Source organism: Narcine bancroftii, chromosome 13 (assembly GCF_036971445.1).
Source record: "Narcine bancroftii isolate sNarBan1 chromosome 13, sNarBan1.hap1, whole genome shotgun sequence".
NCBI lineage: Eukaryota > Metazoa > Chordata > Chondrichthyes > Torpediniformes > Narcinidae > Narcine > Narcine bancroftii.
In genome coordinates this window covers 72,486,708-72,503,569 of record NC_091481.1, presented here as the reverse complement: position 1 = coordinate 72,503,569, position 16,862 = coordinate 72,486,708, and the positions used below count along the sequence as shown (strand labels likewise).

Below are 16,862 nucleotides of genomic sequence, written 5' to 3'. Positions count from 1 at the left end.
AGGAGGAGGTTTATCGCCTAATTTGCCTAAATTACAGCCTTGTAGTTGTAAATGATTATTTATGCATGAGGATTTGGTGGGACTAACTGCGTCTTCATTCAGTAAAATAGGAGTGCCCTTGCTGAGGCTTGTACTTTTATCAGTAGGATTCTAAGATGGGGTGCTGGCCTTGGGTAGATACCAGCATCAGTTCTGAAGTACAAGGTGCAGATCACACATCTCAGTGAAGTGGGAAGCAACTATTGTAGGAGCTCAGAACACAAACTACCGACAGTTCAAGAGTGAAACACAGAAGTCTGCAGACACCGTGGTTGAAGTAAAAACACAATGCTGGAGAAACTCAGCAGGTCAAACAGCAAAGGTAACAACTCATGCAATAGTTGAGTTTTGGGAACCAATTTTCCGGGTCAATTTTTTTTTTGGGGCGGGGGGGGCGTTGACATTTACACATATACTACTTTTGACCATGTTAAGTACTTGCATTGCTCAAAGCGTTGGAAGTACAGTCTGCGTTCAGGGCGCCGGGAGCTCAGGGCGTTGTCAGCTCAGATGGGTGGGGGCAAGAATCCGTGCCATTGGGAACTCATTTGGGCAGGTAGTTGGAGCCAAAAATAAGGGCGGGGGGGGCGGTCTGACTTTTACATGGGATCAGCTATTAAACAATTACATATAGTAACCAACATTTTGGGTATGAGCCCTTCATCAAGGTATGAGCAAAATGTAGCAGGCGACCAAGAAAGGATTTGTCCTTAACTGATCTCCCTTAACTTTGTACAGGTCAAATCCTCTCTCGGGAGCCTGCCTACATTTTGTTTGTATCTTGATGAAAGGCTCAAGCCTGAAACGTTGGTTCTATCCCTTTCTCTTTGCTGTATAAAGTTCACTGTTTGTCCTGCCGAGTTTCTCCAGCCTCGTGTTTTCACTACGTAAAGTTCAACAGTTTACAATCACTCGTAAAGCTATTGATTACGAATCCGTAACTCTCTCGAAAGCGTCATTATAAAGTTACAGGAACTACAGCCTCAGGGGTTTTATTTTTTATAAATGACCTGGGTACTTAACGGTAATGCCAGAGTAAGGGTCGTGGAAACAAAATGTTGTTGAGGTTGGGGAGTCAATGATCTAGCCTTCACAACTTCCTTGAACCCAAGGTGATCCCACAGAGAAGAAAACCAGGAGGATGCCAAGGCATTGCTGGCTTCCAACATATTTAGTCAAATACCTATGATGGCCTCTTTGACACTGGAGTCCACGGGCAGTATATTCTTCTCCACCAACTCCATGGGACCAGGGCGTTGTGCTATCTTCTCATTCAGATCATCTGCCAGCCTTGCCCGCTTTAGCTTCATCTGTGTGGCTTGTAGGGAGGGTTCTGCCGAAGTCTCTGCACAACACCAGCAAATAGACACTTATTCAGCTCACGGTCAGCACTAACTCAGAAGAAGAGCAACTACAGTACGACTCCATTAATCCAGAACGATGACTATTAGAGGTCCAGCATAGGAAACGTCATGTGGTGAGCTGGAGGCCAAACCACTGGAATTTCCAAATGATCGGTTGAAGGTCATTGAAGTTTTACTATAAATTAAATATCATGGCATTTTAAGGGAACAGTAGTTAGAAACAAAGTAATCCATTGAAGATTTGAAAAAATACCATTTTATCCCAAACTCAAATGCAATTCTGCAGGAGGTGGCCCATTTCCTGGACCACTAACCTGGACCCAAAGGATGTATGACCAGGTTAACTACTCTTGGCTTTCATTGGTTTTCCCTGAGCAGGGCCCCAAAATTCAACGGGAGCTCACGACATGGGGATTGATGGACATGGATTAGGATCTTTGTATTCTGCATCAAACTCATGCTTGTGCCTCGAAGGAGGAATAATTTAAAGATCATCAGGCTGCTTCTATTTGTAAAAATGGCCTGGGCACTCGGCTAGTGTCGGAAGCAGCTTTTCAAAGGAAGTCATGGGAACAAAACTTTTCATTCCAGTAGTGGAGTAGGTTGGATGAGTGACCAGAAATGTGCCCGTTGATTCAGAGACACATTAGAATCCCACCAAGGCAAATGGGATATTTAATTTCAAGAAATTAAACTTGGATCTAAAACAGGGAGGGAAAAACATCAATAATAGTAATTCTGAAACTACTAGAATACATCCAACAGCCTTTAATATCTTTACCATGTCCAGACTGTGTGCAAACCAAACAATCTGGTTGACGGTTCACAGCTTCCATAGATCAGAGATAATCAAGGACAGAGAGCAAACGTCAGCATTGCCAGTGATGCAAACATTTTCAACCAACTTTTCTCATTCCCCTACGATGTATATTGTCCACTGAGGTTTAATAAAAAGACAGGTCCACAATTTTAAACAAAGAAAAACCCCTGGAATTGTAAAGGTTAAATAACTGTAAGGGTTAAATCAGAGCCAACTCACAAGAGTGGGCATAGAGCCAAAGGAGCTTTAATAGGATTAAAAAGCCAACATACACATCCAAACACTATGGCACTTGGAAGTTAATTGAAAACTAATTAATAAATCAAGAAAAAACCAAAAGCAGCATGAGGACTTTCAGAAGAGACAAGAGGCCAGACTGGCACGTCCTTCACCATCAGATAAAGACCAATCCTCTTCCATATGCTCTAGTTTTGCCTGTCAGTCCTGGACCTAACCACGCCTTTTCAAAGTCCAAATACCCCACATCGGCTGCCCCAACATTGGCCACTCTACATGCAGCAGGGTTACAGACCCTTCCGGCCTACAAGTCTGTGCTGCCCAATTACACCCAATTGGCCCCTAGCCCCAGAACATTTTGAAGGGTGGGAGGAAACCGGAGCACCCAGAGGAAGTCCATTCAGACCAGGGAGAACGTACAAACTCCTTACAGACAGTGCCAGATTCGAACATGGGTTCCTGACGCTGTCACAGTATCGCACTAACCTCCATGCTAACAATGCTGCCAGTTTTTTGCAATTAGTTAGATTTTAAAAACGCACAAACATGGTTTTTTTTTCTCTTCCCACTTGCTTTAATGGGAATAGAAAAAAGCCACAGAATCTAGAGGAAGTAGAAAGCTAGTGATTTGGCAGCTGTGCATGAGATGTTTTAAATGCCTCTCCTTCAAATGCAATCCTGGTGTAAATGATAAAGAGCTGGCAGTACAAGGCCACCCTCCCCAGCCATGGAACCCTTCTCAGTCTCGACAGTGATGCACTTCAGTAATCCAGACGTGCACATCAACGACTGACTGCCAGTGCCCCAAGGAAGTGTTGAAAACAGCCTTCACAACCAGTGTTTGTTCAATCCTGTAACAAACTAGAACCTGCAAATGACATGCCCAAATCCTCTTCCAATTCACTCCATTGGCGATTCTCGCTTTGGATGGGTCTGCACTGAGGCATCTAGAATTGGAGCACTGTCCTTGGATATTCCTGGAATATTGTGGAATGTGATTATTTAAAAGCAAGTCTTAGTTTGCTAGCAATATTGTAATAGAGCAGCAGGGAAGCCATGGGGCCAATCATCACCCTCCCTAACCCAGTGGTTCGCAACCTTTTCTTTCCACCCACGTACCACCCAAGTCATCTCTTTTGAACCACAGAGCACCTTCCTATGCCTAGATGCTCTGTGGTTACTAAGGGATTACTTGTGGTACGTGAGTGAATAAAGGTTGAGAACCACTGGTGTAAGCTTCAACTTACCAACCTGGCCTTTTGGAGAAAACTTAGGGGGGGAAAAAACATAAAAATCCAAGAGGTTCTATAATTAACAGGGAAACTTAAGACATAATGCCATTGCATGTTGCAGTGCAAACTACCGTATACGCCAGTGTACAGGACGACTCGTGCACAGGACGACCCCAGAATTTCCACCTAAAATATTGACTTTGAGCAATAGATACCCTTTGTATAAGAGAGCCCCCAAATCTAGAATTTACCACTGACCAGTCGATGCTGTTAAAAGCAAATCACAGTATTTTATTTTAATAACAGATGATCATTTAAAAGGTTTACATTTTATTTGGACATTTTAAAATAAACCACTGTCAGCTCCTGTATCAGGCCGTTTAAAGCCCGTACAGAGTCGACAGCAGTCGTACCAAACCGCTGAGACTTCGCAAATAACTATTGCGGGAAGCATGAGATTGGGTCGGAGCCAGTGGGAAGATGGTGGCTCTGTTGAGACTTCGTCGCCAAGGGAAGAATTTTAGACGTTGGAAACGATGATGCTGACTTTAGGGTGAAAAATTTAAGTTTCAGATCATCCTATACAATGGTATATATGGTAAATAGGTCTGACTGACGCACGCCCTATTCCACTGAAACCGTAGCCCAAGTTCACTGGGAGCGTTGCTTAAATAGGTCTCAAAGAATTATTGAGGATCCTTTCCATCCAGCACACAGCACTGTTGACCCACTGGGATAGAGCTGGTACAGGAGCATCAAAATCTGGACTGCCAGGCTGGGAAATTGCTTCTTCCCACATGCTGTGAGACTGATAAACAGTAAATGAGTAAATCATCCCAAAATATTGGTATATATTTAAATTATAGCATTATGTGTATTTGTGATTCTCTTTTGTATACGTTCTTTCTTCTCAAGTGCAGTTTACGGATACTACTACAGTTAGCACAACCCTGTTGCAGGTTCAAAACCTGTGCTGTCTGTAAGGAGTTTGTATGTTTTTCACATGTCTGTGCGGATTTTCCCTGGGGGTTCTGGTTTCCTCCCACTATTCCAGGGTTGTAGGCCAATTGGGTGGCATGAGCTTGTGGACTGAAAGGGCCTGTCATCATGCTGTATGTCTAAATTTTAAAAATAATTTCTGGTCTGGCCTGTGTGTCACGTATGTACTTGGACAATACATTTTTTGAACTTGAATGAGTCCCTGATTGAACTAGTGAATGCAGGCTCAATTTGGACAGGTACATGGAAAGGAGGGGCAATGGAGGGATATGGTCCAGGTGCTGGTTAGTGCGACTCGCAAAAAAAAAGTTCGGCACAGAATAGAAGGACAGAAAGGCTTGTTTTGTTGCTGTAACGTTCTAAGCAAAGGAAACTATCAGGGTATGGGAGGAACATTGGGTCTGGTTGATTGGAGGAGATGTTGAAAGGTATGCCAGCAGATAGGTAATGATTCGCGTACAGGAAAAATACATACACATTGTGAAGAAAACACATCTCTTGGGAACAAAGTAAAAAAAAAAATCATCCTTGGCTGACCAAAAATATTAATAAATATAGTGCAATAAAATCCCAGTTATCCAGAATTCAAGCAACTGGCAGACTTAAGCAGCCAGAAAAGAATTAGAATAAGCAAAAAAAAAAGTTTAACATTGGCACCCACCCCCCTCCCCAGCAGTTAGTTAGTCGATCACAGAACACACAATCTCATGCAACCAGAAGTATCTGGCATCCATCTTTCCCCATAGGTGCTGGATATTGGGGGCTTTTTACTATTAATCAAAATAGAGCTTATAACAATTGCCAGAAATGGTTGCCGGCCTGAGGACCAGGAGAATTTTAAGAATTGATAAAGATGGACAAAGTCGAGTTGATCTGCAAGAATCAAAGCAAATCTTTAATGTTTCTTGCACTGTGTGATTGATACCAGTGTGAGTATGGACATCAACTGTTGCAGAAGTGTGGGAAAGATCTTAAACACCTTACCTTCAAGTATGTGCATTCTGACCAACTCTGCTCTCTCAGGACGTGACCGTATCTTTCTCTTCAAATAGTCCTCAGTCTGCAATGTTTCCAAAAACAGTTGGTTACATTGGCAATCCCAGAGGTCCACAACGTCAGCACATTGTAGAGCAACGCGGTAAACAATACTGCCACTCTCCCCTGTTCCAATCCTTCACTGATTTATTTGTCAGATGCTTATCATCACAGCAGAGAGCAGTTGCACGTCTCAAGGCTGCAGCAGGTCTACCTGCTCCTCTGTCGCTCACCAACGCTGAGTTCAGCAGAGCCTTTAGCTTGAAATGGCTTTGTGAACATGGGACAGTAGTGTCATGGCACCACAAACCAGGCTCAATTCTGACCTCTAACACTGTCTGTGTGGAGCTTGCCCACTATCCCTGGGCTTCCTTTAGGAGTTTGTTTCCTGCCACATGCCAAATACTGTGATCATTCCCTTCCTGCTTCCGACTTCCATCCAAATTGACTCAATAGACAACCCCTCCACCACATCCTCCCTTTTTCAGTCCATGACCGGTAATTCTAACCTCTTCCCCCTACTTTTACCTGCCATCCTAACCCTTTTAAAACATCTAAACCCTGGCACCTGCATCAGCCAATCCTGTTGTTGTGTCAGCCAAATCTCTGCATGTTAAAATGACCACTGTAAATACCCCCAAAGATGCAGGTGTGTGATAAAATCTGGGAAGAATTTACAGGAATGTAGTGAGAGAGGAAAGGGAATGAATTGAGGATTAGTGAAAATGGCTGATGGTCTGTAGAGAATCAGCAGGTCAAAGGGCCTTCTTCCTCCGTCTTTTCTCGGACTGAAAAGGAAACCTCTTCCTGACCAAAGAAAGTAAAGTTCTTTGCAACGTTCAAGAGTCGCACTGCACAGAACAGTCCCTTCAGCTCCACTCCTACCTGCCGACCAGGTCCCATTTGCATGTATTTGGTCTATTTTGTCCCGAATCCTTCCTGTCCATAAACCTGTCCAAACATCCCTCTAACATGGGAATTGGACCCACTTCCATAACTTCCTTTCCAGATACAGCCCAACCTCTGAGTGAAAAAGCTGCCCCCAATGTCTTTCTAAAATCTCTCCTTTCTCACTTTAAACTCATTCTAGAATCTTCTAAACTTTGAAAAAGTGTTCACTCTATCCATTTTACCTACCTCTGCAAGGTTGCTATGCTATGTTCTCAGCTTGCTATGTTCTGGGAACAGAGACTCAGCCAACCCGGCCTTGTGCTACAATTCAAACCCTCCAGTCTCAGCAACATCCTGGAGAATGTTCTGCACCTTTTCTGATATCCATCTGAGAGCTAAGCGACCAGGACTCACCAGTACCTTGCACAACTATGTCACGTCCCTACCATGGTTCTCCATACCCTGCCCAATACAATGTCCACTCTGTGCTCAAGATTCTTACATCACAAACAATCGAATTTAACGCTGCTATTTAAATTACAGCATTTCTAGTGGCAAACTGCATATTCTACCGATGGAGTAAAATATGAAAATCTGCAGATGCTGTGACTGTAGTAAAAACACAGAACTGCTGGATTGTTGCCTGTGCCACGTGCCAGTAAGGGCAGGAATAGAAAGTTAGGACAAATGAACGCACGGCTGAAGAGTTGGCACAACGGCTCGGATACATGGATCACTGGGCAGCACAGTTAGCGTAGCGGTCAGCACAATGGTGCTACAGCGCCAGCGACTGTTTGAATCTGGTGCTATCTGTAAGGAGTTTGCACATTCTCCCCGTGTCCGCATGGATTTCCTCCGAGGGCTCTGGTTTCCTCCCACCGCTCAAAATATACTTGGGGTGTTGGTCAATTGGGAGTCATGTGCTTGTAGGCTGGAAGGGCCTGTTACTATGCTGTATGTCTACATTTAATTTTTTTTTTAATTGGGATCTCTTCTGGGGAAGGTCTGACGTGTACAAAAAGGATGAGTTGCAGCTGAACCACAGGGGGGAGGTCCAATATTCTGGTAGGCAGGTTTGCTAGATCTGTTGGGGAGGGTTTAAACTAGTTTGGGAGGGGGATGGGAACCAGAAATGTGAGGGCAGAGAATGAAAAGATTGAGGCAATGTTTGTGAGGAAGGTCAGGCAGGGGAGGGGGCATAAATGTAATCAGTTGGAGGGTTTGAAATGTGTTTATTTCAGTGCAAGTAGTATTAGAAATAAGGGCGATGAAGTAAGAATAGGGATCAGGATGAGGAGCTATGGTGTTGTGGCCTGGCGCAAGAACAGGATTGGCTGATGCAGGTACTGGAGTTTAGAAGTTTTAAAAGGGATAGGAGGCAGGTGGGGTGGGGAGGAGGAGGTAGCATTATGAATCAGGGACACTATTACAACTGCAAAAAGGGAGGACGTTGTGGAGAGAGTGTCTACTGAGCCAGTGTGAGTGGAAGTCAGAAACAGGAAGGGAGCGATCACTGTATTAGTGTGGTCTATAGGCCCCGAATAGCCCTCATAATACAGGGGATTTTGGAAAGGCTGTCGTGATAGGAGACTTTAATTCCTTACTGGAGGAGGGATAGATGGGGCAGAATTTGTCAGGTGGATCCAGGGAGGATTCCTGACACGGTCTGTGGACAAGCTGACTAGAGGAGAGGGCGTACTGATCTAGTTCTGCATGTGTACCTGGTCAGGACACAGATCGCTCCGTGGGGGAGCATTTCAGTGACAGTCACCACAACTCCCAGAGCTTTAGCATCGCTATGGACAAGGATAGGAGTAGACAAAATGGGAAAGTGTTCAATTGAAGAAAAGCCAGTTTTGGCAGGAACTGGGGAGAGTACATTGGAAACAGATGTTCTCGAGGGAAGACCACAGAAGCTCTTTCATTAGCTGTGAACGTCAAGTTGTATTTTGGAAGAAACTGTTTTTGTACCATTGGGTGCTGGTCTTCAGGCTCCTGTACCTCCTTCCTGATGGTAGCAGAGTGAAGAGGGCATGATCAGGAATCACGTTACTTCAAATTTCTGGGTGTCATCATCTCTGAAGGTCTATCCTGGGGAGATCACGTCGATGCAAACAGAAGGATGTTTAGGGACCACTTGCACGAGGCTCTGGTCGGGTTTGCCCCAGCAAGACAGGAAAAAAATGGTTGGATAAGGGGACCGTAGTTGATAAAAGAGGTAGGACAGCTAGTTTAGAGGAATAAGGAAGCATACACAAGGCTGAGGAAGCAAGAAACAGAAAGGACTCATGAAAATTATATGGTAGCCAGGATGGAACTTAGGCAAGCTAGAGGGGGCTTGAGAAAGTCTTAGCAAATAGGATGAAGGAAAACTGTCAGGCAGTCTATGTGAAGAACAGGGAGTTGACAAGAGTGAAGGTAGGGCCACTTAAGGATAGAGGAAGCAGAGGAGGTCCTAAATGAATACTTTGCTTCAGTGGAAAAACAAAGGGCCTGGAACACATTGCCAGAGGTGGTGGTGGAAGCTGGTGTAATGGGGACATTTAAAAGACTCAGTGGTACGGTTAGCATTGCGGTCAGCGCAATGTATTACAGTGCCAGCTATAAGGACCAGAGTTCCAAACCTGCGCTGTCTGTAAGGAATTTGTATGATCTCCCCGTGTCCTTGTGGGTTTTCCCCAGATGCTCCGGTTTCCTCCCGCCGTTCAAAATGTAACTGGGGTGTAGGTTAATTGGTGTAACTGGGCTGCACAGACTTGTGGGCTGAAAGGGTCTGCTACTGTCCTGTATGTCTAAATTTAAAAATCTAAATTTAGGGAGGCTGATGAACTGTGCTGTAAAATTCCACGTTCGAGAGAAGGGAGAAACAAGATTTAAAATGTGCATTCAAGTTACTTACCCGAGCCCTCTCCAAGCTCCTCCTCTGTTCATGAAAAGCAGCAGGACTCTTCAGAGCTGAAAGAGTGTGAGAAAGGTTAAAATGTAGCTACAGCCTCGACAAGCAGAACAGTTTCAACACATTAAAACCATCTCAAGAGCATGATCAAACAAGGACTGATATTGGGGCACACATGATATCAGGTAGGGCAGGTGACCAGTCACAGAGAGGCGTTGTGGAGGATTGTCGAAGGAAATTCCAGTGCTTTTTCTTCACTGATGTTGCCATTGGGAAAATAGTATTTAACCATAGAGTGCAAACTTTATTCCTTCCTTCTGTAACCCCATCTTTATTTTAAAGGGTACAGAAGACTGGACACAGACTGGCCACTCACCACCTGTAGTAATTTTTATAAAGGAATGTATTTATTTGATTTTTGTTGTTGGCTTTACCTTTATGCAAGCACCAAGCTGAAATACAAACTACTCAACTATTCTTCATACGTTGCCAAGTCCAGGAATTAATTCCTTTGAGTAGCAACAAGGACGCCAATGAATTGTTCAAGATCATTGAAAGGCAATGACAGAATTGAAAGGTTGTTTAAAAAAGGACAAAAGCTTAAGAGCTAGGTTATTTAGTGAGCACTTCCTCATACAATGTGTACTTTCATTAGCTGTGAACGTCAAGATGGATTTTGGGGAAAAACCAAAGGCTCTGGGGATCAGGAAGAAAATGGAAGTCGAGGTCAAAGATCTCAAAAATCTGATGGGGAAGAAAACTGTTTTTGTACCATTGGGTGCTCGTCTTCAGGCTCCTGTACCTCCTTCCTGATGGTAGCAGAGTGAAGAGGGCATGATCAGGTATCACGTTACTTCAAATTTCTGGGTGTCATCATCTCTGAAGGTCTATCCTGGAGAGATCACGTCGAGGCAATCACGAAGAAGGCTCACCAGCAGTTATACTTTGTGAGGAGTTTGAGGAGATTTGGTACGTCACCACAGACTTGCAAATTTTGACAGGTGTTCTGTGGAGAGCATTCTGACTGGTTACACCACTGTCTGGTACGAAGGTGCCAACAAACAGGATGTTTGCCAGCTCTTGGTCTGTACTCGCTGGAGTATAAAAGGATAGGGGAGTGGGGGGGGCCTCAGATATATTTCAAATATTAGAAGGCCTAGAAGAGTAGATGTGGCAAGTTTATTACCCATGGTAGGCGAGTCAAGGACAAGAGGGCACAACTTCAGAATATTGTAAAAGGATGTCAATTTAAAATAGATACAGATAAATTTCTTTGGCCAGAGGGTAGTGAGTCTGTGGAACTCGTGGCCACAGGTGGCTGTGGAAGTGAGGTTGTTGAGTGTATATAAGGCAGAGATTGACAGGTATTTGATTAGTCAGGGCTTAATGGGTTACAGGGAGAAAGCCGGGGAGTGGGGTTCAGTGGGAGGATGGATCAGCTCATGACAGAATGGCAGAGCAGCCTCGATGGGCCATTTGGCCTACTTCTGCTCCCATATCTTGTAAGAACAGGGAAAGGCTACATAGGGTTGTAAACTTGGCCAGCGCCATCATGGGCATCAGTCTTCACTCTGAGGACATCTACAAGAGGCGGTGTCTCAAGAAAGCAGCCTCTATCCTCAAGGACCTCCACCATCCAGGCCAGGCTCTCTTCACTCTTCTACCATCAGGAAGGAGGGACAGGAGCCTGAAGATGAGCACCCAACGGTATAGAAACAGTTTCTTCCCCCATCAGATTTCTGAACGGAGAATGAACCACAGACACTACCTCACTTTCTCTTCTTTTGCACTATTTATTTATTTTTAAATAATTTAAGGAAATGAAATTTACAGCAATTTTTGCACCTGGCACAAAACTGCTGTCGCAAAACTGGGCTGGATACATTGATGCTACTTCTCCTCTCCTCTAGTACCCTTTCACTCTAAATAGTTTTATTTTAATTAGCAAGGTTACTGGGGAATGTGAATTAAACACAGAGATTGGCCTTAATCTAATTAAATGGGCAGTGGGGTTATTAAACGGTCTTCTCCTTGTCACATGCCTGGCATATGCACATTGATCCTGGGATGCCAGTCTCACTACCCCCTCCAATCACTATGACATGATACAGGTTAAAAGTTTATGTTCCTCATACAGCCTGGTTTTAAACAGTTTAAACAAATTTTCGCTGCAAAAAATCATCCTGTCCCTTAACTATCTCACAGGTCCCAGCCCATCCGTATAGGTAAGATCACTGTGCCTTGAAACGGCAGACAATTGAAACACAGACAGGAAGCCACAGATGGCTCTCCACTCAGATCTGGATTTCCTTGAAAACAGCAATTCACACATATGGCTGCTTTTCATTGACTTCAGCTCGGCCTTCAATACCATTATTCCCTCAGGGCTGGTCAAGAAGCTACAAACTCTATACCACCCTCTGTAACTGGATCCTTAACTTTCTCATTGGAAGACCACAGTCAGTATGAATTGGAAACAATGTCTCCTCCTCATTGACCATCAACACAGGCGCACCCCAACAATGCATGCTTACCCCACCGCTCTACTCATTATACACCCAGGCCCTATTCCAATGCCATCTACAAGTTTGCCGACGACACCACAGTTGTCGGCAGAATCACACACAGCAATGAGGAAGCAAACAGGAGGGAGATAGATCAGCTCGTTGAATGGTGTAACGACAACAACCTTGTGCTCAACGTCAGCAAAACCAAGGAGATGATTGTGGACTTCAGGAGGAAGTCAGGGAATTATGGTCTAGTCCTCATCAAGGGCTCAGTAGTGGAAAGGGTCAAGAACTTCAAATTCCTGGGTGTCAACATCTCTGAGGATCTGTCCTGGAGGCTCCACGTTGATGCAATCACAAAGGCGGCTCACCAGCAGCGATACATTGTGAGGAGTTAGAGGAGATTCGGTAGGTCAGCAAAGACTCTCGTAAACATCTGAAGATGTACCGTGGAGAGCATTCTGGTTGGGGTTGGTACGGAGGCACCAACTCTCAGGACAAGAATAAACTTCAGAGGCCTGTTCACTCGGTCTGCAACATCACAGGCACCAGACTTCACTCCATCAAGGACAACTACATGAGGCGGTGTCTTAAAAAAGCAGCTTCTCTCCTCAACGACCCCCACCACCCAGGCCATGCCCTCTTCACTCTGTTACCATCAAGGAAAAGGTAGAGGAACCTAAAGATGAGCGCTCAGTGACACAAGGACAGCTTCTTTCACACTGCCATCAGAATCCCAAATGATTAATGAACACTGCTTGACTTTTTGTGCCCTATTATTTTTATTTTTTATAGTAATGTTGTAAGATGGTTATAATCTGAATGTTTGCCCTGTGACGCTGCTGCGAAACATCGAATTTCATGACTTGTTCATGACAATTAATCCTGATTCTGATATAGCTCAAAACCTTCATTTTAAGTGGAAATTCTAGGCGTTGTCTTACATGGCAACATATACGGTAAATGTCCGAGGGACTAGCTCTGCGCAAGCAGAATTTTGAAAATTTGCCCAATAAAATTATTTAGAACTTAACAATTGTTATTGTAACGGGTAAAGGGGGAGTTTTTGTTTTGTTACGGGTTATATATTATACATAAATATGTCTTTTGTGGGGGCTCAGTGTAGGTCACTTCACAAACAGATACTTACAAAACACATCTCATATAAAATGCCAGAGCTTGACTGAAGCTGGACATTCAGGCACCCAATGATTTTGCAACAGACAGTGGAATTGCTTTGGAAGGAACTCAGAAGTAGGTGCAAATGGAACAACGTACAGGCATAGAGCTGATAAAGATCTTTCCAGGATTGGGTTTGGAGCCCTGCAAGAAGTCATTTGGTTTTTACAAGCAGAGAGAGAGAGAGAGAGAGAGAGAGGAAAGATCAAAGAGGATTTCTCTTAGAGAGAACTGAGTTCTACAGTAGCAGTTGAAGACAGGTTGTGAGTTCTGACTTCAGCCTGGTGAAAAACCTTGTAGTCCTTCCAAGAGGAAGTGGCTGGCTCGAGTGTTTCTCCTGAAATAGGGAAACGAGAGGAACTTGGTGGTGACCTGGAAGTAGAGGTCATCATTTGGAAAACCCATCATGGGGCAAGTTTCTTCGGCAAGACACTGAAGAGGCTGATAGGAGAAAATCAATTTGTGGGTGTCCAATCTCTCTCTGAAACCAACAAGAACCTTCCTAAGTGGTCACCATTTATCTTTAAACATCAGAGCATGGTGAAGAATCATTTATGTTAAATTCTGAGCACAGTATAAGAATTACCTGATACCGGTGAACTTGGAGAAGTGGATGATTGGACTGGGAAATAAAGAACTTTCCTGGACATATTACACATTACATACACATGCACTTAGGATTAGAAGGGGGTTAAGTTAATAGCGATAAAAGTTAAAGTTTGATTCTGTTTTTATGTTTAAAGAAAATTAAAAGCAACTTTTTTTTAAGTAACCATTTGTCTTGGTGAATTTCTATTGTTGCTGGGCTTGTAACAGTTTTAAAGTTTCATTTTGGGCTACAGCAAAAAGGGGCAGTGGAAACGGCTGAAATACCACGTTTCAAAAGTGAACTGGACAAATGCTTCACGAGAACCATTTACACCACTGCAAAAAGTCATGAGAGAGTGTAAATGGCTGTTTCTTTCAAAGAAACTGCACAGGCCAGATAGGCAAACTGACAGCCTCTTGCGCTGTATCATTTTACAGCTGAAATGTGCCAAAGTGGCTCAGCATCCTCTTCAGTAACTCCGCCTTTGAGAAAACACACATTTCTACTGCACAGTGAATAGGAGAACTTGTACCCTGCCAATTATCAGTGTCCATGAAGCCAGCGAAAGGCAAATGATTGGATAGATTTAAAGTGTGCTGGGTGGAGGGGGGGGGGGGGTGTAAATCTCACACAACCAAGAAATTGCCATTTTATCATTTGAATTCATTCAGAATTGCTGTAAAATTAGTATGCTCGGATACCAAATTCAAACGGGTTTAGTGAACTTTCAACATTTTATGAAACAATTCTGGATGTGGTCTGGCAATCAGAAATATAACCAAAAGAATTCAAAACTACTAGAAAAATACTTCACATCCTTACATTTATATCTGGCTTCCTGTTAGTCACGTCCAAGTTTCAAAAAGTGAACACAGTCCAACAGTCAAATTCATGTCATCAAATGAATGAGAGAGAGGTTTCCTGTTCCGCTCTCATGGGCAGTACTTCAATCCATACGTTGTGCCAGAAGCAAAGAGAAGCAACACAATGTTTCTATGCATCTTTGAAGCAAATTAGCTAGTGCAAAGATTCGACCGAAGTTCAGATTTCGAAAGCATAATTTTTTCCCCAAAAATGAAAGGTGGTCTCATCAGGCGAAAGGAGAGAGAAGTTAAGGGAAGTCTCAATATTGCAAACACCCATCACAAGATCATAACATATGAACACAAGAGAGGAGCAGGATTCAGCCAACTGGACTGCTAATCCTGCTCTGCTTTCAATAAGATCATGGTTGATCTGGTCATGGTTGATCTGGTCATGGTTGATCTGGTCATGGTTGATCTGGTCATGGTTGATCTGGTCATGGTTGATCTGGTCATGGTTGATCTGGTCATGGTTGATCTGGTCATGGTTGATCTGGTCATGGTTGATCTGGTCATGGTTGATCTGGTCATGGTTGATCTGGTCATGGTTGATCTGGTCATGGTTGATCTGGTCATGGTTGATCTGGTCATGGTTGATCTGGTCATGGTTGATCTGGTCATGGTTGATCTGGTCATGGTTGATCTGGTCATGGTTGATCTGGTCATGGTTGATCTGGTCATGGTTGATCTGGTCATGGACTCTGGCCACTTACCCATCCGTTCCCCAACTGAACAAAAATGTCTCCAGTACAATTAACAAGGCTGCCTCTACTACTCCATTGATATAGATAATTCTGCAGAGTCCTCAAATCTACTCCCCCAAATTTTGAGCCCATCTCCCTTGGTTCTAGTCTTGCCCGCCATACAACACGGTAACAGGCTCTTCCGGCCCAAGAGCCCGTGCCACCCAATTACACCAATGAACCTACAAACCCCACCCATTTTTTTGGAACATGGAGGGAAAAGTGGAGCACCTGGATAAACCCATGCAGATATGGGGAGAACGTACAAAGTCCTTACAGACGGAGCCGGATTTGAACTGGTTCGCTGGCACTGTAATAGCATTACACTACCCACCATGCTAACCGTACTACTGAAAATGTGGATGAACTATTTCATCAAATTGAAAGTTAAGTCCCTGTCAAAATTCAGAACAACATTTAATGCAAATTAAGGTAATATTTAAACTTGGATTGCAATCACTTCCAAAACCCATCACTAACCAGGAGAAGAATTGGATTCACATGGGAGTGAGCTAATCAATGAGACAGTGCCTGATCTGTGACCAAGCTGCATTACCACGGTTTTGAAAATACACTGAAGGTTTGTACTCAAGGAAAATTAGCTGACTCACAAGGCTCACTAATAACACAGGCCATCAAAGCACAACATTTATAATGCAGACGGTTGTCACATGTCAGAGGGAAAGCAGTTTCTAAAATATAATGTCCTCAGTTCTGCTCTTGGAACATTTTTTAAATCTAAATATTCCTTACAGGGCTACGATTAAGCCAAATATTTTCCAACTGCAGTTTCAATGAGACAGTAAATGGTAACTACTGTGAGCAAGTCCCTTGACCAGCAGGGCATTTACCCAACTTGCTGAAAAATCAACTACAAATCTTAATAAAACTGATAATCTTGCTCTTCTTTGCCAGGCGATAAACCAATTTGGTTGGGTTCCTGGTCTTCTGACACTTTGGAAATGTTCTACACAATTTCACAGTACTCCATTCAGAATTGCAGAATATGGATGGTGTCCATTGAGTATTTACTTCCTACATTGGGTACTTACTTACAGAAATATCAGATATTAAAAGCCAAATTGAGCCTGGACTCAATAACAAGGATCAATACTAATGGATAATTTAATTTCCTCCCAAAAGCCACAGATGCTGGTTGTGACAATCTGGAAATGAGATGGAGTTGCTGCAGCTTCCACCTTTTGAGTTGAGTTGAGTTGAGCCTCTTCAGAAGCAGAGCAAACATGTTCTGCTTTTCAGTAAAGTTACTTGGTTTCTTAGGATTCTAGCTTGTTCTGCTTCTATGGGTGACCACAGTTTTCTGATTATTATTAAACACTCTGAATACAAAATACTCTTGACCAGGAAGTGACAACTGGTGGCCATTCAGAGAGGAATTCTCAGGATTTTACTTGCTTGTCACGTTGACTGTGTTACAAACACCAAAGTTGTTCAATTCCAGTTCCTT

The 16,862-nt window shown here is 43.5% G+C and overlaps 1 protein-coding gene across 10 annotated transcripts in view; it reads right to left on the bottom strand.

The window, feature by feature from the left end:
- LOC138749030 (myocardin-related transcription factor A-like) overlaps positions 1-16,862 on the bottom strand; it is a 158,484-nt gene that overhangs the window by 42,716 nt on the left and 98,906 nt on the right. For 8 of the 10 annotated variants that reach the window (XR_011348374.1, XM_069910060.1, XM_069910056.1 and 5 more), the window contains 3 exons: positions 9,517-9,572; positions 5,676-5,751; positions 1,223-1,384 (listed from right to left, as the gene is read on the bottom strand). Coding sequence is in view for 9 of the 10 variants with exons in the window: in XM_069910060.1 (XP_069766161.1) it covers positions 1,223-1,384; positions 5,676-5,751; positions 9,517-9,572 (294 nt within the window). In the remaining variant the exon portion in view is untranslated. Of the gene's footprint in view, positions 1-1,222; positions 1,385-5,675; positions 5,752-8,588; positions 8,678-9,516; positions 9,573-16,862 lie in introns of those variants that run through there. The other 2 variants (XM_069910059.1, XM_069910057.1) reach the window with 2 other exon arrangements.